Raw genomic sequence first — 24,764 nt, forward strand, 5'->3', positions numbered from 1 at the left:
AAAAGGACTTTTCCCTTCTCCTTAGTAGCTAGAAAGGACTGTCTCCTCCCCCTGAAAAGCTCTCTGTCTTGATTGTATGCTGCTTGGAATAAACACAATTAGATGAGGAAGAAAGGGGGTGATTAGAGAATTATACATAATGGCTGTTAGATTGGCTCCAAAATCCGGTTCAGGATGTGAGTATCTCTCTTGGAAAAGGCTGTTCTGGGAAAGGACTAATTTCTGGTTGAAAAGTTGGGGCTTGAGAAAGGAGAAGTTTCGCAAGTTGTTTATAAGACTGCCTGCCTGCTGCAGTGCCCTCGAGTCCAGGTCTACCTGGGTTGTGTTCCCAGTGACAGGGCAGAGACCAGGCCTTTTTATTAATGGGATGGCACAACTTCTCCCAAGAAAGGAGGCAGGAGCTGCAGCCATATTGGCACTCCACAAGGCACACTACAGACATTCATTGAGTCTCCCAATATGTGATGTTGGCAGCATGGTGGGGCTAGAGGGAGAAAAATGGTGAAAACCCTATACTCCTTCAGGAGCTACCTGCCAAGGGTGGCCAGTGGGAAGAGTGGAGACACACAAAGGGAATCTTTGCGGACTGTGAGAAGTGCTAAGACTTTGGAACTGGAGACACTGACCCTCTGACAAGTTGAGTGTCGGAATGAGTTTGAGTTCAGTTCACTATGTCTTAAGCGAATTAGTCTGTGCTGAATACCATGCTGTGTCTAGGATCACAAGGTTGTCAAGTTTAGTGAGAGAGATCGGTTTGCTGGCAATTATTCTAGTTTGAACAGAATTCGAGAAGAGAAACATAACCCCAGTTTGGGTGGGTTATTAAAGAGAAAGACTATAAAACTAGAGACTTTGAGATGGTGCTTAAAGGATGAGTAGGAAAGAGCCCAGGAAGTAGTAAGGGAAGAAAAAGGATGTGTGGACAGTTCAAGTGAAGTTAAAAATAGCAAGGGTAAAACTCTCACTCAGGAGGTGAAAGCAGCTTAGGGGTGTGGCAGGAACTCATTGGTGAGGGGTTAGAGAGAGGAAATGACCAGTAACAAGGACTTTGCATTTCAGGTTAAGGGGCCCCTCAAAAACTGTATCTCAGTGAAATGCCCCTGTAAGAATTCATGGATTGGGGGCCTCCCTGGTGGCACAAGGGGTTAAGATATAGCACTAGGAAGCTATCAGCAGCCACTGCAGCACAACTTCTATCCCCGACCAGGGAGGTGACCCACATGGTACAGCAGACCTCTCCTGTCTCACCCACTGCTCCCCCCAACAGTGTATTTCAGGGCCTCCCCGGTGGCGCAGCGGTTGAGCGCTGGGTTGCGAAGCTGCCCGCGGCCTCTGCGGCGCCGGTTCGATCCCTGGCTGCTTCCCGGCCACCGGAGGAGGGTCCCGCATGGCGCGCAGACCTCTCCTGCCGCCCGCTGCTCCCCTCAGCAGTGTACTTCGGTCCTTCTGCCTGCTCTGCTCCCCGCTCTGCCTCTGGTGAATTCTCTCACCCTCCCGCGCTTCTGACTGTACCCAGTGCATGTATAGACAAACAAACAAAGAAAGAAAGAAAGAAAGAAAACATGCCTCTATTAAAAAAAAAAAAAAAAAAAAAGAAGAACAGTGTATTTCAGTAGATCTGCCTGGTCTGCTCCCCACTCTGTCTCTGGTGAATGCTGTCATCCCCCACACCAATGACCTGTACCCCAGCTCTTGTATGCATAAATAAAAAAAATCTTTTAAAAAAAAAAAGATTTCATGGGTTAATTACATTTTAGCTAAAGTTATGTTTTTCTAAATGGATCTGATGTTCCTAATTTTTGTATTAATAGTATCCAGCCAAGATCAACAATTTATAGTTTATTTTTAAACCTTAGTTTATAAAATTGCCTCTTTGAAACTAAAGGCATAGCTTGTCAGAATCAGATTGACAGCTATCATTGGTGCTACTTCCCACTCAGCTTTAAAGGTACAACTGCCATTTATTAAAACCAGAGCATGAGTATGGAAATTGAAAGAAAACTCCAAACCTCTTGAGGTTCCCAGGGCCTGGATTGACCTCTAGTTCCCATACCAAGGTGATAAGAGACTACTCTGGGCCCGTTGAGAAATGTCTACATGGCCCTTTTGTGGGGGGATGACCCTGCAGGGGACATCAGGCTCAAGAATCTGTCGTTGCCAGGCCTTCTTTTATAGCTCATTTGCTTCTGCACCAGTGACCAAGTTTTCCTTCAGGCAGTAATGCAAGCTATGCCCCTGGGAGTCACCTTGCCACCTGCCTCTCCATCTCCTCCATACTCAGTCATCACATTCTGCTTAGTCTCTCCCTTATATACTACTCAAACCTCTTTCTCTGTGGACACTGCTGTTGGCCTCGACTGAGCCACCATCACCTTTTGTCGGGATTTCTGCAGTAGCCTCCAGTTTTTCCACCTCTATCCTTGCCTTCCTCTACTTGGTTCTCCACAAAGCCATCAGAGCAATGATATTAAAATACAGAGCTGATGGTGTCTTTCTCGTCTTTGCAGCTCTTCTGTGGCTCCTAGGATGAACACTGGGATCTAACTCAGCACACCAGGGTTCAGCTCCATCTGATTCCTGACTGCTCGGGGCCTATTTCCTGTTTAACCCCTCCTCAAGTCAGGCTGTTCTCATTAATTTCTAACTTGGTTAAATCCTATTGTCTCTCAAATCTTAGCTGGATATGGTTTCTTCAGGCCTTCCTGACGTCCAACGAGGATGCACTGGAGAGTTGGCACATGTCATCATTGCAGTTAATGATGAATTGTGTCAAGTGCTTTTTACTCCCATGAACTGAATTCCCAGAGTCAGCACCATGCTTACCTTGTTAAATGCACCCTGGACTGTCCTAGTGCCTGACACTAGAACATAAAAAAAACTAATAAATATGTATTGGAGTAAGTGGATTCACCAGAGAGAGTGGGGAGCAGAACAGGCAGATCTACCGAAATACATTGCTGAGGGGAGCAGTGGATGAGACAGGAGAGGTCTGCTGTGCCATGTGGGTTGCACCCTGGCCAGGAATCAAACTCATGCTGCAGTGGCTGGTGATAGCTTGATAAACAGAGAAAACTAATGGGAATACTTTGATAGAGCTTACATTTTGGTAAGGCCAAGGGTGTGCCTGAAAATACAACTGATTTTTACTTAGTGATGTTCAGAGTCTGGGACTTACCAGAAACTCAGGGACATCCAGACTTCTAGTGTTGCACATTAGTTTACAATGTGTAATATAATTGTCAGGCACTGCTGGTGTCTGCTCAGCAGCATGTTTCTCTGATGTGCAGTCGATGTGGGAATCTGTACTCCCAAGGGTTGGGGGTGTCAGGCACAAAAATCATCCTTACACATCTGGGTTCTTCTTGGGCTGGATGAGTAATCAAGACTGCATCAGATGTGTTAACAAAGGAAAAGCAATCAATTTAATAACATACATATGGAGAATTCACATGGTTATAAATTCTAAAGAATAATGGAGCCAAGCAGAAAATAGTCATCCTTTATTTTAGTACTTATTGCATCAAGAACAGAGAAGGGAGACTTCATATGAGCCAGAAGAACAGGATGAGCTCCTTCTTACTCTGTCTTATGTAGACAGAGAATATATTTATTGATCAACTAGAACTGGACGAGAACCCCAAGCTATACTCTTTCTAGTTCATAAGAGGGAGAGTGTTTCTTCAACTAGGTAAAAAAGCAAAAGCTTAAGACCTATTGATTTCTTCTTTGATTATGGAAAAGCAAAGGACTTAGGCAAGAACTGAAGCATCTCCTAACCTTCAGGGCCTTCATTACTTTTAAGCAAAATCATCTGCATTCTTTAAGTAATGGTAGCAAACCTCTTGAGGTTCCCAGGGCCTGGATTGACCTCTAGTTTCCATACCAAGATGGTAAGAGTCTACTCCGGGCCAGTTGAGAAATGTCTACCTGGCCCTTTTGTGGGGGATGACCCTGCAGGGGATATCAGGCTCAAGAATCAGGCTCAAGAGAGCTTGTGGTCTAAATGTAGTATCAAGTCACACTGACTCTATGTGAACACTTTGAAACAAAATAGAAATCAGCAATTTAAACAGTACCTCATATGTGATTATGTTTATCTGTCCTTGGGCACTTTTTCAGTTTCTTTGTATACTAAAGTAATTTTGTTCACTTCCTTAATCATGTGCACTTTATGTTAAATTGATTTCCATGCAGTCCCTGCATCCTCATTGAGACTGCATGTTTTCCCCATAGCTTCAGCTTTAATGGCAGTAGTTGGACTAAATGGTGGCAAAAAACATCACAGAGCAATCGAAGTTATGTTTAAACTAAGTAAAAGCCTCTCAAATATGAAATAAATAGGTTTTTGAGTGGTTAAGGTGGAGCTAATTAAGTAAACTGAGTGTTATTAACGGAAAATGAATTGACATTTTTAAAGAAAGCAAGATAATTTAAATAGGAAACATTGCTTTATAAAAAAAGTTTTAAAGTTGGGGAAACACCCCCAGGGAAGATAAAAACTAACCATTTGTGAACTACTGGATGAACAATATTCCTTTTTAACCAGTCTGCTTTAGAATAACCAGTTATATTAAAACTATAAAAATGAAATAGTGTAAAATATAAAATTCACAAAAATATTGCAAAATATTGCCAGTTTCTGTAAATTGCTAGAAAGTCACACTTATTCTCAAAACCAAATTTAAAAAAATTACAATCTGAAAAATCTGACTTAAATTTCAAAGCATTTTTGAAACTGCAAGAACAAAAGTTCTTTTGTATATAAAAAGTATTCACAAGCTCTAATTCATATTCAAAAGGCAATTAATGAAAGTTTAAATGAGCATAAAATCACAAAACTGCCCTGTCCTTTATATACAATATATAGGGAACTTTGTGCCTAGAGATATTTATCTTTGCCCTTATATGCTGATGTTCACCTTTCTCCTTACAATAGAGAACCCTAGGAGCAAACTGTGGCAAGTCAAGTGAAAATGCACCCTCCTGATTTCTTTTGTGGAAATTTCACCATAAATAATTCTAGAGAAACATGTTTAGAGTTCCTTTCAGTGCTGCCTTTCATATTTTCAAAAGGTAAAAATCTAGTTCACTTATTACTGAAACTCCTTTTTACAGATAATGTCTCTAGAATGTTAAAAGTATATTTCCAGAATTTGTTATATAACATATTTAAAATATCTACATCTAATGTTCAAATAGTCCTATATTTAAGTCTTTTTGTTTTTTTGAATGGACAATTACCTGAATTGGTTTTGTTAAGAGAATACTTGTGAAACCTCCTTATAATCTCAACTGTCAGAGAAAGTGAAGCTAAAGCCTGGATTCTGTAGAGCCAGAACTCCCATGTCTGCAGTCCTGGATCCGTCTGCCTGCCACAGGGCAATCTGTAGAGGAAAGAGAGGAATGAATTGAAGTATCCTTTAAAACAGGCCTAGATCATCTAAATCATTTTCTAAAAAGTCAACTTTAAAATCTAAGAAAGCTAGTACATCATTAATCAAAGTTCAGTTAAAGTTTAGTATAGCAGGAGTGGAGTAGACTCAGTGGAGCCTTGGCAGGATCTGTAACAGGTGTGTCTATGTTCCAGTTCTGATTTAATTGTATCTACCTGATTTATTGAGCGCTGGCTCTTCAGAGATTAGAAGATGAACTGCTTCCCTTCTCCATAGGCACATATTTTTGTAAGGCCACATGGGCAAATACAAAACAGATATAAAATGCTTTAGTCCTCCCAGCATTTCAAGGTTTTTACTAAGGAGTTTACACTCCCCCTGTCAAATACCTCTCAGGACAACATTTTCTTACCTTCTCATTCCATCGCTCATCCCATTACTGCTCCAGCAACCTCTGTTCAACCTCTGTACACAATGAGAAAATATCTTGAGACCAAATCACAAGATCTTAAGCCTGGAAGTACATGGAGTCTCCACTGCTTCCCAAGAGACTCACAGATATTAAAGGCCATGGGATATAGATACCATCATTTATTTGGTTGGTTGGTTGGTGCTGACTGGAGGAAAGAGGTAGAAAGAAGCCAGAGAGGGCAACTGTTTTTAACTGGAATTGTCAGCTCCAGTTGGGGACTGGCTACCTGAGTTTTATGTCCAAGAATAGGAAGGGAGCCCCAGGAGCACAATGGGGCAGGGTTCCCATGACCGGCCACCTCTCCTGTGAGCATTGTTATGGTGAAGTAAGGGATGAGCAAAATGATGAGAACCCAAAATTGCCCTGCCCTGATACCACCTAATTTCCTTCCAGTGTGTCTGACTGTGTGGTTAGGGTAGAAGGGAGTGAGGGGGTTAAACTGTGAGGCTTGCTTAAAATAATGGACTAATTAAGACTGAGAAAACTGGAAAAGTAATGAGCGGATGTTCTGGAAATCAAAGAGCTGGGGTTGACTGCACTCCTGTGTTTATTGCAGCACTATTTACAATGGCCGAGATATGAAAACAGCCCAAATGCCCCAAAATAGATGAATGGATCAAAAAGTTGTGGTAAATTTACACAATGGAATATTACTCAGTGATCAAAATAGACAAACTCATACCATTTATGGCAACATGGATGGAGCTGGAAGGGAATATGCTAGCCAAAATTAATCAGACGGAAAAAGATAAATACTGGATAGTCTCGCTTGTATGTGGAATATAGAGAAACCAAACAAAAGGTCAAGAAAAAGGTCAAAATCAGCACATTAACCATAGATCTGAGGCATACACTAAAGGGGGGGCGTGTCAAAATAGGGGAGGAAAGAACACAAAGGATATGGTGATAGTTCACGGGTGATATGGTGGTGGGCGAACTATGGGAACTATAGCGATGTAAGAAAAAAATTTAATTAAAAACGGAGTTGAGGGCCTCCCCGGTGGTGCAGCGGTTGAACGCTGGGTTTCGAAGCTGCCTGCAGCCTCTGCAGCGCCAGTTCGATCCCCGGCTGCTCCCCGGCCACCAGAGGAGGGTCCCACATGGCACGCAGACCTCTCCTGCTGCCCGCTGCTCCCCTCAGCAGTGTACTTCGGTCCTTCTGCCTGCTCTGCTCCCCGCTCTGGCTCTGGTGAATTCTCTCACCCTCCTGCGCTTCTGACTGTACCCAGTGCGTGCATAAATAAATAAATAAATAAATAAATAAATCTTTTAAAAAAATAAAAACGGAGTTGAATTTATTTAATTCAATATTATTGGAATTACTGGAATATTATTGCCAGTGACATTAATGAAATCCCTTTTACTTATCATAGGTTGAACATTTCTACCTGGACAGCTGTTTTCTGGTTGGAAAGGGGATGTCATTGTTTCTTTCTTCTCTGCCCAGGTGTTGGACTGGATTGAAAACCATGGTGAGGCCTTTCTCAGCAAACACACTGGGGTTGGGAAGTCCCTGCATCGAGCCCGGGCCCTGCAAAAGAGGCATGATGACTTTGAAGAGGTGGCTCAGGTGAGATACCATGTATGGTTGGATGTATGTGGTGTTGGGTGAGGGAGACCAGGGCCATGGCCTTAGTATTTGATGAGATGTGTTGGGTTGATAACCTGGGGCTTCTGGGATGCCTTCCTGTCTGATGCAGGGAAACCTTTGTCTGCTCTGAGATCATTAGCTGAGTGGTAAATAAATACTCAGTTTATTGTCTTCAAAGAAAGTCTTCTTGCAGGGATTGTCTGTAAATGTATCATCCACAAGACAGGGCAGAGGAGAGAAATGGCATTATTATCAATAGAATCGTCAATACCCCAGAGATTCCACTTACAGTTATTACTGCAGGTAAGTTGGAGTTAAAAATGAGCACCTATTCTGCTAGGAAAGCCGTGTACCTTCCAGGATCTGGAAAAAGAAATGGTCACCAAGCCATGCATTCACACAACTGATGTGCCCCAAGAGAGTGCCTTTTTGTCACTGGCACAATTTTTAGTCTGTCTTTTGAACAATATTCATTTTTTTTTAGCTCAACTGCACACATCACTGCAAAGGCTGCCATTTTCCAATTTGCACAAGGATATTATGTAGGACACCTTAACCATTTATGTCAGCAATGGAGTGATATAAGGAGGTTTCTGTTCTGAGCCTCCATCTCAAAATTTTACCTAATTCCCTTTTATTTGTCTTTTGAGGAGTTCTCCATTTGGGTCCTGAAAATATTCATCTTCAAGATGAAATACTGTTCACAGTTGTTTTGAATGTCGTCATCAGTAGTTGGAAATAATTTATGGATAAATAAGATTCTTAAGAATAAGACAGGGGGGCCTCCCTGGTGGCACAGCGGTTGAGCGCTGGGTTGCGAAGCTGCCCACAGCCTCTACAGTGCTGGTTCCATCCCCGGCTGCTCCCCGGCCACCAGAGGAGGGTCCCGCATGGCGCGCAGACCTCTCCTGCTGCCCGCTGCTCCCCTCAGCAGTGTACTTCGGTCCTTCTGCCTGCTTTGCTCCCCGCTCTGGCTCTGGTGAATTCAGTCACCCTCCTGCGCTTCTGACTGTACCCAGTGCTTGTATAAATAAATAAAAATAAATAAATCTTTAAAAAAAAAAAGAATAAGACAGGGAACAGTTAGCTGGGGAGGGTATCAATATGGGGGCAAAGCGGGGGATGCTGCTGGAGTAGTGAGGATGACAAAACTAGGGTTTACAACATCATAGTTTTACCAGAACTGACTTCTATGCCACATGATCAGTCTTCAACATGGATGCTATACTGGGCATTGTGCAGATCCCCAATCCTTATGCAGGGCTGCCAGCCCCAGACAAATAGGAGCTGTGGAGGCAAAAGAAGAGGGGCATTTGAGCCCAGAGAATCCTCTGGGGGACGGGAGAGTAGTGTAGATATACAACATCTTTAGGGGAGCTGCAAGTGTACTCTGAAAAGTGGGAGGCCTGGCAAGACCCAGGAAGACTGTGTCAGCAGTGACCTGAACTAGGGATGGTAGCTAGAGCTGACCCAGATTATGGAAGAAAGAAAGCCTCATGTGAAATCTTTGTGCATTTTTGGAGGGAATGTAAAATGGTACAGCCATTGTGAAAAACAGTATGGCAGATCCTCAGAAAATTAAACTTAGAATTAGTATGTGATGCAGCAACCCTGCTTCTGGGTATATACCTGAAGAAACGAAAGCAGGAATTTGAACATATATTTATATATTCATGTTCATAACAGCATTATTCACAATAGACATACACAGCAGAAGCAGCTCAGATATCTTTGACATATGAATAAATAATATTATCCAGTCTTTAAATGAAAGGAAATCAATAACCTGCTGTAATATGGATGAACCTTGAAGACATTGTGCTATGTGAAATAAGCAGGTCACAAAAGAACAAATATTGTATGATTCCACTTGTGTGAAGCATCTAGAATAGTCAAATAATAGCAACAGAAAGTAGAATGGTTGTGCTGGTGGGGAGTTGGGAGTGGGGAGGATTGGAAAGTTTTTGTTTAATGGGTACAGAGTTTCAGTTTTGGAAGATAAAGAACTCTGGAGATGCATGGTGATTGTTGTACAGCAATATGAATGTACTTAATGTCACTGAACTTAAAAATGATTAAAATGTAAGTTTTATGTTATGTATATTTATTTTATCACCACCCCAGCAAAAAGCAAACCTCATAGCCACAGGACCTTCTGCAGAGTAAGGTGAACTATGCCAACCTAATGGAGACACAAGACCAATGTGCCTTTAGTAGATAAGATGTAGCATAGTCCAAAATCCCTGGGGGGCTAGGGAGTTTGGGAGCCTCTCCAATTTGTTAGAAGGCAAAGGATGGGAGAAGGTCACATGAATTACTGTCTGCTGAGCATGGCGATGGCGCTACTTGGGACAGTCTTTTGGAATAGACCTATCACATAGTTTTGGTGCTCCTGTATTTTGGCTGTCCTGTGGCTCAGTTCTGCCTCACTTAGAAGGATGCCACCTTGTTTTATAGACCAAGACCCTAAGGCTCAGAAAGTTCTGCAGTGGCCAAGTCATCTGGCTTGTCAGTGACTGCTGGGACCCAAGTCCAGGTTTCTCTGACTCGAGTCATATTCTTACCCAAATTCTGTGCTGTTCCTCCTTATTGAAGTATAGGAACTATGTAAAATTTATTTCCAAGTGCCAGTTTGCTCAGGGAAAGTGAAGGACAAAAAGCAAGAGTATGGGCGTGGGGTGCTGCTGTGGCCATCCTGTTAATCATCTATTACTTTTCCCCGGCCCTCCACTGAGTAATCTCTTGATATAATCCACTTCTCTTTGCTTTTTGATAAAACTGTATTTTTGTGAGAGAGTTTCTACCTTCTAAAAGTTCCTTGCTTTTAGGAAGAATGTTTCCCCTCAAAGAGAGATCAGCAGGTGTGCCCCACAAGTGTGTGACTAAGAAGTGTCCATAAGGTGACTGCATTGCCCTGTAAAAGCCCCTAGCAATGGTTCTCATCTGAAGTTAATTCCTGACTTCTTCCCTCACCCCCACTCTGGGGAAAATGGGCAGTGGAACTTCCCAGCATCTTGGAATTAGTGATCCATACAAGAAAATCATCTCTGACCACAGCAAAGGCAGGTGGATGGTCATTCTGCCGCAGACCTACTTTGTTCTGTGCAACATGAACATTATGCTCAAGTACTGAGAAAAGGGGTGCTCTAAGCAGAAAAGGGTGTTCGCTTTCTTTCTAGCATCTGTCCTCAATTAACTGAGGGAGCCTGGGAGGAGGAGAGTGAATTTAATCAGAAATTGGACAATTCTTGAGTTAGTCAGAGGTCAGTGACAGAAAGCCAAAGCATGGAAACTCTTGTCCTTGTTGTTTGGGTTGCTGGCTATGAGATATGGTCAGGAAGAACTTTACACACAGTGTGGAGTAAGAGGCTGAGTGATCCCTCCCAGCAGTACTCTAGATAGCCGTGATTCTGTAGAGGAACTCCTTTCAACTTTGTGAGTTTATGATTCTTGGACCCAAGGCAGACCTGGCAAGAGAAATCTGTGCACTGATTCTCTGTATTCAGGTTTTAAAATTATCTTAAAGCAGGAAGAGAGCTGTTGTATCTGTTACAGATCCTGGAAATTTGCCCTTCTGCAAGAAACAGCAAGCCGTCAAGCAGAAAAAATTGGTTGAGGGTCAGTGTAAATCCCCTGAACAAATACATCTCCACTCTTGGGACAGTTGGGGGCATCTGTGATTCTCACCAGTGGTGACTCTGTGGAGCAAGGCTAGTATTAAAATAAATATAACAAAAATATCTGTGAAGAATTAATGTAACAATTCACTGTCATTAAAATTTAACTTAGATTTTGTGTTTGTTAGCTCTTGAGAACATTTTAAACAAATTCATCCACAATCATTTGAAAGAAATGAATTAAGTATTTGAGTCCTCAGTTCATCCTGCAGATGGCACTCTTAGAATAGCCTACATAGAAGCTGAGCTGAATGAGGAATGGAGTCAGTCGCCACAGCCTAGCTGGGAAGACTCCTGGCTATGAGGGTCCAGGGACAGGGATGTCCAAGTCAGTTGGACATCTCTATAAGTCTTTCTAGTCCAAGCTACTGAGATTGTCTATGATTAAATAGAAGATCTGGACACTCGCAGGAATTTCTCCTCCTTCTGGTAGATAGGGTAGATACTTAAGATGCCTATAGTCAAATCAAATAACTCAGGCTGTAGAGTAAATCAGACACATTTTTTATCTTTATATATTTTTTTGTGACACATTAGGTGTCATTGAGAATATAAACAAGTATAAGATGCTTCCATAATAATGTTGCTGTCAGGGGATACATGTATCTATATCAGCCCAGGAGGAAGAATGAATGTGTAGACAATTTTGTCCTGAGATATATGCTATTACACAGTAGGGGATTGCTCAGGTGCACTGGAAAGCACCTGTGCCTGCTCTGTTAGTGGTCTGCTTTATGACCTCCTTATCTGAAATGCCAGACTTTCTGTAAACTATTGATAGTTCAGTCAAATATTAGCAAGCATTTACATTCAAATATATATTATCAAAAGTCTCAAAGCACCAAATCTTAGTTCAGTAGCGAAGCACATTAAGTAGCATTAATGTAACATTTTTCAAAGAATAGACTATTTAAAGAAAGATTTAAAAGAAATACAGAAACATAGGTACAAATAAGAACTTCACTGGGTAATCTCTGGTTATTTGTCTCCCTATCTGACCCCTGTTTTGTTTGTTTGTTTTTTCCCTCAAACTTAAATAGAACACACTTTTAAAAATCATTCTGAGATTTGGGGTTAAAAAAGATGGGGCCTCCCTGGTAGCGCAGGCGGTTGAGCACCACACTGTGAAGCTGTCTGCAGCCTCTGCAGTGTGGATTTGATTCCCAGCCTACTAGGGAGAAACCCACATGGCATGCAGACCTCTCCTGTCTAGCCCGCTGCTCCCCTCAGCAATGTATTTAGTCAGTCTGCCTGTTCTGTTCCCCACTCTGTTTCTGGTGAATCCTCTCACCTTCCCTCACCTCTGGCATGTACCCCAGTTCTTGTATAAATAAATAATTTTTTTTTAAAGGTGAAGATGGGGGGAAACATTCTTACGGACTTAACAATGACCTTAACCCTAATCTACTAACCTACCAGAGTTTTACAAGCAAATAGAGTAAATCACCCACACAGATTTCATACAGTGGAAAACCTGTTCCCTCAAAGTTGGACTATAGGACTCATTAGTTTCCATGTCTCATCAAGTCTCTGTGTGGGTATGATGGAAAATTTAAAGAAATGTCCAGATTCTGTCTTGAGAAACTCACCAGCTAATGAAAAATATGCAGCAAACATATTCTAATGCTTTAAGAAGTTCTGTAGTGAGATAGAAGACATAATCTTTGCTCTTTTAGGGTTCTCAAGTAACAAGATAAACCATTAGTTCAGTTGGTGATCTAATATATATGCCTACCAAGGGGATGGTAGAGTGACCTTTGGAGTAAGTTTCATCTTTCTTTTCTTGCCCAAAATGGTGACCAATTATAGCAGCTGCAATTGCAAGCAGAGGGAAAAGGTGGGAGAACTAAAATAGATGCTTTTTCACACTCCAGCTTTTTAGAGAAGATGAAAAGTACTTAGGCAGGATGGAAAAATGGTGAGAAAGGCAGGAGAATGCAGAGAAATTAGTGTCATGAAGTGGGCAAGCAGAAGAATGTGACATCAGAGAAATGAAGGACAAGCTTACCCTTTGGATCTAGTATGCCAGTCTCCCCACTGCGGTGAATTCAGGCCTTCCATTCTTTAAGCACTAAGGAGAAGTTGCTAGTGTGAGCTGATGGGAGTGGGCTTGTGGCTACTCTCAAGAAGAAAAATGTTTTATGTTATGGATAACTCCTAACCAAGAATTCTGACGGTCACTTTTTATACACTTGATGTGGAAAAATGAGAGTAGGAGCTAATATCCAAGACATCATGGAGAATCTGCCAAGAAGCTTTTATCAAGACCATGATTTGTCCCCCACATTTGCTGCTTCCTGTGTGGAACAAATGGCACATTCAGAAGAAATTGAGACTACATTCCTAATGATTTTAAAGTTCTGGATAGCACACTGAAAGACTTGAAAGCACAGGTGGTGTTTTTATCTCTTGGTCTATGTGAGGACAGTGACTATGGAAGAGAAGGGAGGCTTGGAGAAGCAAATGGCTGCCTATGTAGATGGTGTTTTTAAAAGTTTCCTGGCCTATGTCCTAGAGTCAGGATGATAGACTTCTGGAAAAAGGTAGAGTATATCTTGTCAAGATTGGGAAGGATGGGCTTTGGCAGAAAACCTTGTTGGTTTATCTAGAAAGATTCAAGTGAATTTTGAAGCAAAAGAAGAAAGTTTCAGCAAAGCCAAAACCAGATTTGTGCAATGTCATACAGGTGACATTGCACCTGTATGAAGAAGCACCTGGTGAAGGAAGTTCTCTTGGGTCACTCTAGTTAAAGAAAAGAGCAGGAGTACAGATTGCAAACAATATGTATAGCCCCCTTTAATTGTAGATCTGCAAAAGCCATGTGTAGCAAGTAGTGCTCTAAACTTTTAACACAAGAATATAAATATGATCGTATTCCTGAGGTTTTGGTGTCTATAGAAGAGGACTTTTTGTTTAAAGGACTTGATCTGATATGAGAGGAGGCTAGATCTCTATATGAGCTCTCTGAAACAGAATAGTAAAACAAATGGTGAAATAATACAGATTGGTGGGGGGGTGGGGGAAGCCATGGTTGTTATTGGAGAGAAACATCGTCTGCTCTATCAGAAGCCCAGTGGCAGGGGTCAGAGGGCATGTAGGAGGTGAGGAAAAAGATAACAAATATAGACTTCTCTCTCAAGAACTTAGCTTTGAAAGAGGAGAAACAGAGTTTACCCTGTTTATTAAAAGGCACTATGGGTCTGAACTTAAATGTGAATTAGCTAAAATTGGCTTTGCTATACTTATCACCATTATTTCTACTCTAACAGGAAGCCTTCAAATATCAAGCCCACCCCCTGCCTTCCATGAAACATTATTTACTAAAAACTAAACATATCCAGTTGCTTCAACTTCACAATCCTGGTAGCCTTCCAACAAATCAGTTTGTCAATATCCTTCTGAAAATACGTTTTCTAGAATTAGACACAATATTCTGAAATGTGATGTAAATAGCCAGTATATAGAGAAATTCTTATTTCTCTAGTTTAGAAATTATATTTTAATTTATAAGAGTAAAGTCTAAACCCCATCATCTGTTCCCTCTAGTCAACTGAGGTTAATCTTACCAAAGTCTGAAACGAAACATTTTTGTTGTAAATTCAGAGGACACCTTTCAGATATTAATTGGTCTTTCGGAAGCATTTGACCCTATTTGTTACTTCTTGTTATCTAAATTCTCTTCTGCCATGCCTTCCGTGACACTCTGCTCTCTTAATTTCCTTATGTCTTTCTAGCTGGAGCTTCTTAGCTCTCCTCCATTTCCCCAGGATTTGTTCCCCAAACCTTCTCTCTGAACATTCTGCATGATTTTACTCTTTTATTGTCTGCACCGCTACCCCTTCTCTGATGACTCCTAAATCCACGTCTCATCTCTAACCTCACCCCTGAGCTTCCCGTTAATAATTGCCTTTCTGCACACCACCCAGATTTCTCAGCAGATTCTCAAATCTAATATGTCCAAAATTTACTTTATCTTCTTCCACCTATTCTGGGCATGCTCTTAATCCTTTGTTCCCCATGCCCTGAGCAGCACCAACCACCCAGTTGCTTGACACAGGAACTTGGGAGTCATTCTTGACTCCACCTTTGCTCTCATTCTTCGTGAGTTCACCACAGAGTCCTGCTGATTCTACCTCTTTTATTTGTCACTATCCTTCCATCACCATTGCCAGTATCTTAGATCAAACTCATTATCTCTTGCTTCGATTATTGTAGTATCATCCCTTTTTTCCTAATTCCAGCCATCGCCTCCTCAAGTCCACCTCACACTGCAACAAGAGCGATTTTCATAAAACATATATCTCATTATATTGTTCCATTGATTAGAGTGCCCAGAGTTGGCTTCCTACTGGGAAAGAGTTCAAACTTTTTTGTGACCTGGCTACTGCCTTCTCTGGCTTCACCTTTTACTCCTCTTACCTCTCTCTACTCCACCCTGTACTTAAGCATTCCTGATATTTGCATGTCGTATTCTCAAGTCTTGATGCTGTCTTCTTCTTAATCCCACTCCCGCTTTAATGCTGACTACCTCTGACCATCTTCTGTTCACTTAAGTATCACCTCTTTCAGGAAGATTTCGATGACCTCCATGGTTTGGACTGGATATCTCTTTCCTATGCATCCGCTTTTTCTGCTCATATCCCCATCATGGTGGCTATCACAGAGGGTCATAGTTAATTTCATGCTAATCTCACTCCCTATCAGGACAGTGATCTTCCTTACAGCAGGAATTTTGTCTCCTAGTGAGCCCAACATGCAGTTGACACTGGCAAATAAAAGAATGAATGGTGTAGAGGAGATTCCTTTTTGTTGGATGCATAGCAGACCAGATAATTTCTGAAGTTCCTTCTAACACTAAGAATGATAAATGTAAGTAGGGTGCGTTAGATGAATATTCATAAGAAACAAACTCCAGAAACAAAAACCTGGGGTCTGAGAGCCATCCTGATAGAATTAGTGAGACTGCACTGAGCTGCACTCAACCTGGACAGCCCCAGCCCGGGATCTGGCACTTGGGAAGAAGCATCATTTGAATCAAACTTTGAGTTCTTTGGGCTCTTCTGTATTTTTTAAAATTAAAAAAAACGCAAAAATTTCTTTCAAGTGAAGCCATAGGAAACCAATTTTGACAAGAGGAATTGGTAAGCTGTTCATTTCCTAAGTTTCTGTGATTTTTTTTTTTCAGCTGGGCGATTTACCATCACATGGTACCTGCCTACTAAAGGTGGCTTTAACCCTCTTTGCTAACTGACATGTGGGGAGGTTCTTTTTCTCCCTTGTTAGAGGTGGGCTGATTCAAAGGGATCTTAAAGGCAACAACAAAACAAACAATAAATTAGACAAAAGAAGTATGTTGTACTGATTTTATGCTCAGTATGTCGATTTTTAGTCCAAGACAACTCATCTAGTCATGCTTCTTTTGATTCAATAGATAATGTTTATTGGTGTACATTTTTTCTCCTCCCTGTTGAGGAGACCCTATTAACAACAGCAATAATGATGAAAACCATTAACATTTAGTACTTTTTATGGGCCAGACACTTTCTAATTATCTTGTGTTAACTCACTTAATCCTTATAACATTCATGAGTTAGGTATTTCTAATTGCCATTTACAGATAAGGAGTCTAGAGCAAAGAGGTTAAATGAGTAGCTCAAGTTGAAAGAACTAATATATGGTAGAACTGGGATTCAGGCTCCAGATCCTAGCTTCTCAACTGTCTCTTGATTTACTATAACTTTGGGTATTCTGGGATCAGGTCTGGCAGGGTTCTCAGCATTACCCAAAACCAGTTCCTAGTCCTTTTCTTAAATGTGGGTCTTGGTAATCCCTCAGACTACCGTATGTTAGCACTGTCGCTACAAAATCGCTGAGCAACACTTTTTCCTTCCTCTGTCTAAGATTTCCTTTGAACACCAGGGCTGCCTTTAATTGACAAAAATAAAATCTGTGTGATCTAGGCATCTGGAACCCTATAGCTCCCTCTCACCTTTTGCTGCCTATCCTCTGATTTATCTGAAGCACATGTACCAATAGTTGTTGATAACTGGCTGTGTTCTCTCCTAGAATGTGGCTTATTGAACAATTAACTTGACCAGTATCTGACCTGAGTCTTCGTTTCTATTTTCTAGTATAAAATAGTGGACTACACCTATACCAGGAGATTATTTCATCCTGACCTTTTTCAGGTCAGGCTATTAGTCACTAAACTTCCTAGTTTCCAAAGTTTTCTCCCTTGATAGCTCCACAAACCCAATTAAGACATTTCTCAGTCTGATTTCTTATCTATTAGGACATATGTCATAGTGAGAAAAACATAGAATTTACAGTCTCTTCTTTTCATTGGCCTTGAACCTTGTAGCAATCACTTAATTTCCCTGAGCCTCAGTTTCCTTCTCTCTAAAATGGAGAGTGACACCCACCCTAAAGAGTGATGTGAGGGTTAGAAATAAGATACAATACGGTAGGTCCCTGATTTGGTTCATAGGAGGTGCTCAAATAGTACTCTCTGTGGCAGCAGTGATGGCGATAGAATACATCTAAACCTCACTCCCTGCCAGGTTATGATTCCATTTGAGTATTTTGTAACTAGGCTGCAGCTGAGCCTGCCAAGGCATTCAAGTAAAGGGAAGAAGGTAGGGGAGTTTGCACACCAACTGAGAGCACTCAGGATTCTCTGATTCAGGGGTTTTCCTCCAAGGAGTGCCAACTGTATAACCTAATAGAGTTTACAGTGCTACACCTTCACCTTGCACAGAGAAAATAGATGTAGATGAGAAGAATAAAGTCACTGTCTCTTAGACAATATTTAGAAAAGAAGCAAGGCTATTGCAGAGGAAAGCTCTCTTGCCTGCCCAGCTTTGATTCTGAAAGCGAACCATTTGTTAACATGTCTTCCGATGATTATTTTCAATGCCCAACTTAAGAGAAACCAAATTGACTTTCTTTCTCTTTGCTCTTTCTTTCATGTCAATGGCACATTGTTGACAGGGTGGGCCTCAAGAGCGTGCTTACAACACACACACCATTGTCTTATGTTGAATGTAAGAGGGAGCACAAGGTATATTTGCATGTAGGAGGGATGCAGGCAAATTCCACCAAGAAATTATTTTTCCTAAGTAAAAATGTTTTTTAAGAGTTTGTAGGTCTTAAACCTGTACTACAGAGACAAACATATAAGATAAACAATAATATCTGCCAACAATAGTATCTGCCAACAATAATATATGCCTTTACAAGGAATGTCTCATTTAAATTATTAAAACAACTCTGTGGACTGGGTGCTAATATTATTCTCATTTTCCAGATGATGAAAATTATTCTCATTTTCCAGATGAAGAATTAGGTCTGGAGAGGATGATTCAAATGGAGGAGGCAAGATTTGAGCCCAAGCAGGCTGACCCATACTTCTAGCACATACATTCAAAATAAGGGGGAAAGTGGGGAGAGGTGGATAATGAGCTTATTTGACTCTCCTTTTGATTTTTATTTTCCAAATAGAAGTTTCTGTTTTACTTATTTTATTTTTAATTATAAAACCACACATTTTCATTATTGAAGTGCAGACAAGCAAAATGGAACAAAAATAATCCACGTACCCTGTTGTCTAACAGTTACTAATCTTTGGTGTGTATTCTTACAGATATTTGTCATATAATACACACACATAGATAGATAGATAATGTCACCAGCTCTTCTCACTTAATGATATATTCATGGTGGTAGTGTTTGGGTTTTGCTGGTGATATATTTGATATTAAGACTTCGTACTCTTTCCCGGGTTCCAATAACCTATAATATAGGCTGTTAAAACCAGATACAGTTACAAGTATATAGGGAGAAGCAAAATAAACATTGAAAACAGTTCTAGGTATAAGTCAAGCATTTAGAATCGTCTCCCAAGAGATGGCTTCAGAGAATGACAATTTTCAGATGCCCTCCCAAACTTTTTTAGTTTCTCACTGTGGATACCTGTGTATGAGAGAGCTGTGAAGACCTTCTGAGTTCCTAAACGTGACTGGAGTGGGGTACAGTAATGGCGGTGGTGGTGGTGGGAAGTCCTTCAAGACAGTGCTCTTTGTGGCCTCTTTCCTCTGCTTTCTCCTTCCTTCCTTCCTTCCTTCCTTCCTTCCTTCCTTCCTTCCTTCCTTCCTTCCTTCCTTCCCTCCCTCCCTCCCTTACTTCCTTCCCTCCTTCCTTCCTTCCTTCCTTCCTTTCTTTGTTCATCTCTTACTCCATTTCTTTTTCCTTCTTGTCTGATGCATCTTCCCCTGGAGACCCTCTGCTGAATTAAGGGCTCTATTTAGGGTCTGGGATATGGTACTTGGCTCTGGTCCAAGTGTGGTGTCAGGTGGGTGGTATTTTCCGGGACCCCTGAGAGCCCAGTGAATACCCCCTGGCTGTGGCATTCAAGGTGATGGGACAAGTAGGAATGTCTTGGCTGAAGGGCAAAGGCTTTTGAGAAATTGCGGTGAGTGAAGCAACTGGACCAGGAACCAGTGCCAAAGAGCCCCAGTGAGCCCTTTAGGCTGCATGTTATGCAAACCGAAAAATAAACACATATCATCCACCAATAAGAACAACCCACCAAGCAGATAATGTGTCTTTTTTCTTGCCATTGAGCAACTGTAGGCATATTCATAAAACAGTTTTGTCTGAAATAAATTTTCAGCAGGAGAAAAGTCCATTGCCAAGTTCTGACAGAAACAAAGCATTACATCTGAATTATTCCATTTGGAAAGGAAGCCAGGTTTGGGACAGGGGAAGCTGAGGTTTTCTGGCCTCCTGCAATACCAGCAGACATCTAAGCATCATCAGGATCAGTCCCTTTGTTCATCTTGGGATATGCAAGTCAAATACCCAGCCAGGCCTCCCTGTTGGTGCAAGAGGTTAAGACACAACCTATGAAGCTGTCCACAGCCACTGCAGCACAAGTTCGATCCCTGGCCAGGGAGATACCCACATGGCGCAGCAGCCCTCTCCTGGCTCGCCCACTGCTCCCCTCAGCAGTGTATTTCAGTCAATCTGCCTGTTCTGCTCCCCACTCTGTCTCTGGTGGATCCTCTCACCCCTTCACACCTCTGGCATGTACCCCAGAACTTGTATGTATAAATAAATAAATCTTTAAAAAAAAAAAAAACACCTAGCCAACCCCTACCATTTGGGTTTCACCAGAGATGAGTGCAGTTATCCTAGGATATTCTAGAAGCTGACAACACTAAATATTGGCAACCTCAGCTGTAATTACTTTTCTCCATGGTGTTTCACACTGTGGGCTATTTTGTACAATACAGCTGAGCCTCAATGATGCCAACTGTGAACTGAAATAGTTCTGGTGGACTTTGGTCTCTCACATGCCTAGAATTTCAAAAGAATATTGAGAGACGGGGTTAGTGAGAAAGCTAAAAAGGAAACTCCCATTCTATGTGATAGATGTTTTTGCTCTAGATAGATGTAGTTTGCTCTATCTTCAGGCTTGGAATCTGCCTGAAATCATGGACTCCAGTGTCTTGGAAATTCACAAGGTCAGTCTCATTTGCTTAAAAAAGGGAAAGCTAAAGAAGAAAGAGGATTATTTGAATGTTAGCCTTGGGTCTGACTTGCCAACGATAGCTTCCATTCTGGTAAGTCTTATCAGTTTATAAAGTTAGAGAGGTTCAAGTTTTGAAGTTTACTCTAAGAAGTCACATTCCATCATGGCTTCAGGAGATCAGAAGGCTTGGCACCAGAAGACTTTGACACAGGGTTATTTTCTAGATTCTTCCTTTCCTTACCCTATGTTTCATATGAAGGCCACTTGAACAATTACCTGCCATAATCTCCCCATCAACAAAGTGGGAGTTATAGGATTCTGCCTGCGTTTTTCCTTGTTGGAGCTAACAAGATAAAGTGAGAAGGATACAGCGACTGGAATATCTGGGTGGAAACTATTCCAGCTGTATATACAGGTCACCTAACCTCACTAAGCCTATTTCTACATCTATAAGATGAGAATATTGATCCCATCATAGTTGAAGTAGGCATTAAATGAGACAATGTACTTAAAAGCACTTTAAGGCTAGAGCATAGAACAAATATAAATTATCATTATTCAGGGGATATTGTGACAGTGGGTGAGATCATGTCTGGAACACAGTCAGAAAGAGGAACTAAAGAGATAGAAAAGATTGATGATATTGCCCCATTCTGGGTGTTTCCCAGAGAATACGCTGACCAGTCTCTGAGTTTAACTAAACTCTTCATGCCCCCCACCCCTGGCTTCTTAAACTGTTTGAGGGCCAGGTTCCCATGCATGGCAGGATTAGCTGGGGAAACTTTCCACATTCTAAAGCTAATGCTCATGATTTAATGAGCCTTGGTCTGATGTTTATGTAAGTTTAGATCAGTGAGACTTTGGGGTCAAAAGTAAATTTTGTAAATGGAGATAGAAACAGCATGATGCTTTGTAAGTGGCCCTCTGGCCACTTACTTTGCATGCCCTTCTAACCAGAGTGAACGGGGAACCCCTGCTTTCAATGATCTGCTGAAAAGTAAGCAGTATTGCCCCAGCTTATACCCAGCCCTTCCCGTGTACTGGGAGTCTGTCATGGCTCTTACATCTGCCTTCTTGGGATTCTGAAGTTCCTGTCTAGCCAGGCCCCAGCTCCTCACCAGCTTGTGTCCTAGTCACATAACCCCACTGCTCAGTTCTCCCTGTGTAGTGTTGCGGTTGGGCTTGTACTCATGGATCATACTGAGGTTTTTGTGACAGTGAAGATCATGGGTACATTCTGTGGTGGTTGTGGGAGATAACTCTGGGAGTGAAAGTTACAAGCATTTCAGAGCTCCAGATAACGGCTGAATGATGCGGCATGAGCCTGAACCTCATCATCTTTTCCTGTCTCCAGCTATTCCTATTCTACCCTTTCCCTTAATGACTTTATGTGAAGATACTGATCTTCCTCTGCATCCCTTCTGAAGATTTACTCCATTGGATGAGGCACTTCACTCAGTCTTCTAAGGAAAGGACACAAGAAGAACATGTTCCTTCTTTGAAAGTGAAGGTTCCATCATTCTCGGACACCCCAGGGGCTTAGTCAACAGTCCATCTGGAATAGTCCTTAGTGGATATGTTATCTTTTCTGTCCTAGAGCAAATCTCCAAATCTGACCTTACTGGAGAAGGGTGTACAAATGGCCTCATAGTGTAGATGTCATTCCTCCATCTCCCCTGCCTCCCTTCACAGTCCTCCCTACCACTCATTCACACAGTGACTGCCCGGGACTCATCCCACAGTGAGGAATGGAGCTGGGCTCTCTGACTCCCAAACTCAGCTTCTCTGAGAATAGGTAGGTGGTTCTTCCTGGAAAACCATTACCACTTCTGCTGTGCGCCCTCAACAAGCTTTCTGTCACCAGCTTGAAGGAGAAACCCCCAGGACTGTACCTCTCTTAACACCTTGCCAAAGCCCCCCACATCTTCCCAACTTCCCAGTGGGTACCTTTGCTGGAGACATCTCCTTCCCTGGCAGATTCCTCCCTTTGCCTTCACATTTTAATATCTTTAAAATTGGCTTAGAAATTCACTTCCTTCCGAAAAATTCTCCAGGCTTATCCATCTTACCCCAATGACTTCATTACCTAGTGTGCCCTTGGTGCTATATACCACTTTGTGCTACTGTCACACCTCATTGCCTTCGTGTCGTTGGAGAATGAACTGTTCTACATAATTTAATTTTATGGAGAACCAAGACAATGTAAACTCTTCATGCTGAAACTTTTCAAATTTCATTTTTATTGATGGTAAACTTTCTGAAATACACTCTAAACTCGCCTTACCTTGTATACAGTGCATTCTGGACATAATTCACCTTTTTTTTTTTTTTTTTTGGACAGCTCAGGACACATAGTAATGCTTATTAACTCCAGTCTTGAGTAAAGATCTCTCCCCTCCCATCCTGGGACTGCTGAAGAGGTTAAACTTCTTTTCTTCTCACTGAGGGGAACATTACTGTAGTGTTAGGAGTGGGGCTTGTTTGAGGATCTTAGCACCTAGAGCAGTGTCACTCCCTGCAGACCTGGAACAACCCTGTATCTAACAGCCACATTTTCCATGATAATGGTGGTGATTATGATATGGTGACTTTTATGGTACACCTGGAGAAGATGAGATGTAAGTGACCTAGGCTTTCTAAAGCTACTAAAACCTCAGTCCCAGGGTAGACCTGCAAGATTGGAAGAGAGAGGATGACTCTTCCAGAACTGGTTCTCTCTTATGATCCCTTTTGCATCCCTCTATCTTTATTTTGCAGATTTTTGTTTAAAGGGCTCTCAGCATTTCAATCCACATCAGCTTGTCAATTTCATAAAAAAAAAAAAAAAGGCACCCTGGTCACTGCCTATCACTCTTTGCTGCTATCAGCTCCATGATATGGGCATTAGGACTTTGATATTTATATCATAGTGATAGGAAGCCTTTCAACCAAAACTCATAGTCCCATTTAAGACAGAGGCTCTTGAAGTATTGTCCAGAAAACTCTCTCACTTCTGTGTATTTTCAAGTTGGATTTGTCACTTACTTCTGACTATAGAGGAAAATAATTAAAAGCGATGGGTAGTGATACTGGCACTGTGCCCAGGGGGAATAATTTCTACGACTTCATAGGCGATTGTGTTTAACTGGCTCTTTTTTGCATACACATACACACACATAAAAAAAAATACCAATTATCATGTTTCTTCTAAGCTGTGATGAATAGTATCATAAAGTCCAAAGTAAAAAAAGCGAAATTTCTGATTGGGGCCCTTACAGAGAGTTTTTACACTTTTTGATACTGTATATTTCAATGTGGTTGATCAAGTATTAGTGTCTTCAGGTTCCCAGAACTAGGAAATGCTCTGATCTCTAAGTTAAATGCATTTGTAGTAAAATTTATTTATATGTTAATGCACTCACATTTTTGTGTTTCAATTGATAAATTATGTTGAATCTCTATCTTTTCTTTCAAAAGTTCTTTTATTTGGTATTTTTCAATTTTTGAAAGAGATTTTTTTTTGTTTGTTGTAATAGTAAGTGAAACATTGCAAAGGCATGTATTTTAAAATGCTAATTATAACTGCAATCCCACGTCCTCCCTCCCTAGGTCATCAGAGTTATCTTGAATATCTCTGTTATTACACATATTTTAAAAAATATATATGTATTTTCTTCTGTTTATTTTTTGGAATAATTCTAAATAATTCCCTGAATATAATTGATATGCTTAAGGTGATTTTTAAATTTTTCTGATTATAATATTAATACATGTTTACCACAAAGCATTTGGGAAACAAGAAAGTTATGGAAAAGAAAACTATCCCAATATCACTCAGATAATTTTTTTTTTTTTAATTTTCTAGAGGCATGTCTTATTTATTTATTTATTTATTGTTTGTTTGTTTGTTTGTTTGTTTTATACATGCTCTGGGTACAGTCAGAAGCGTGGGAGGGTGAGAGAATTCACCAGAGCCAGAGCGGGGAGCAGAGCAGGCAGAAGGACCGAAGTACACTGCTGAGGGGAGCAGCGGGTGGCAGGAGAGGTCTGCTCACCATGTGGGACCCTCCTCCAGTGGCCGGGGAGCAGCCGGGGATCGAACCGGCTACAGAGGCTGCAG

At 41.4% G+C, this 24,764-nt stretch overlaps 1 protein-coding gene across 11 annotated transcripts in view; it reads left to right on the forward strand.

Annotated features, from left to right (window-relative positions):
• Positions 1-24,764, forward strand: part of KALRN (kalirin RhoGEF kinase) — a gene marked incomplete at both ends in the record, with an annotated part of 649,897 nt that overhangs the window by 308,214 nt on the left and 316,919 nt on the right. For all 11 annotated transcript variants that reach the window (XM_084231955.1, XM_084231959.1, XM_084231961.1 and 8 more), the window contains one exon: positions 7,313-7,435. In XM_084231955.1, the coding sequence (XP_084088081.1) occupies positions 7,313-7,435 (123 nt within the window). The remainder of the gene's footprint in view (positions 1-7,312; positions 7,436-24,764) is intronic.

The sequence above is a fragment of the Talpa europaea genome, assembly GCF_964194135.1.
Source record: "Talpa europaea genome assembly, chromosome: 4".
In the NCBI taxonomy this organism is placed as follows: Eukaryota; Metazoa; Chordata; class Mammalia; order Eulipotyphla; family Talpidae; genus Talpa; species Talpa europaea.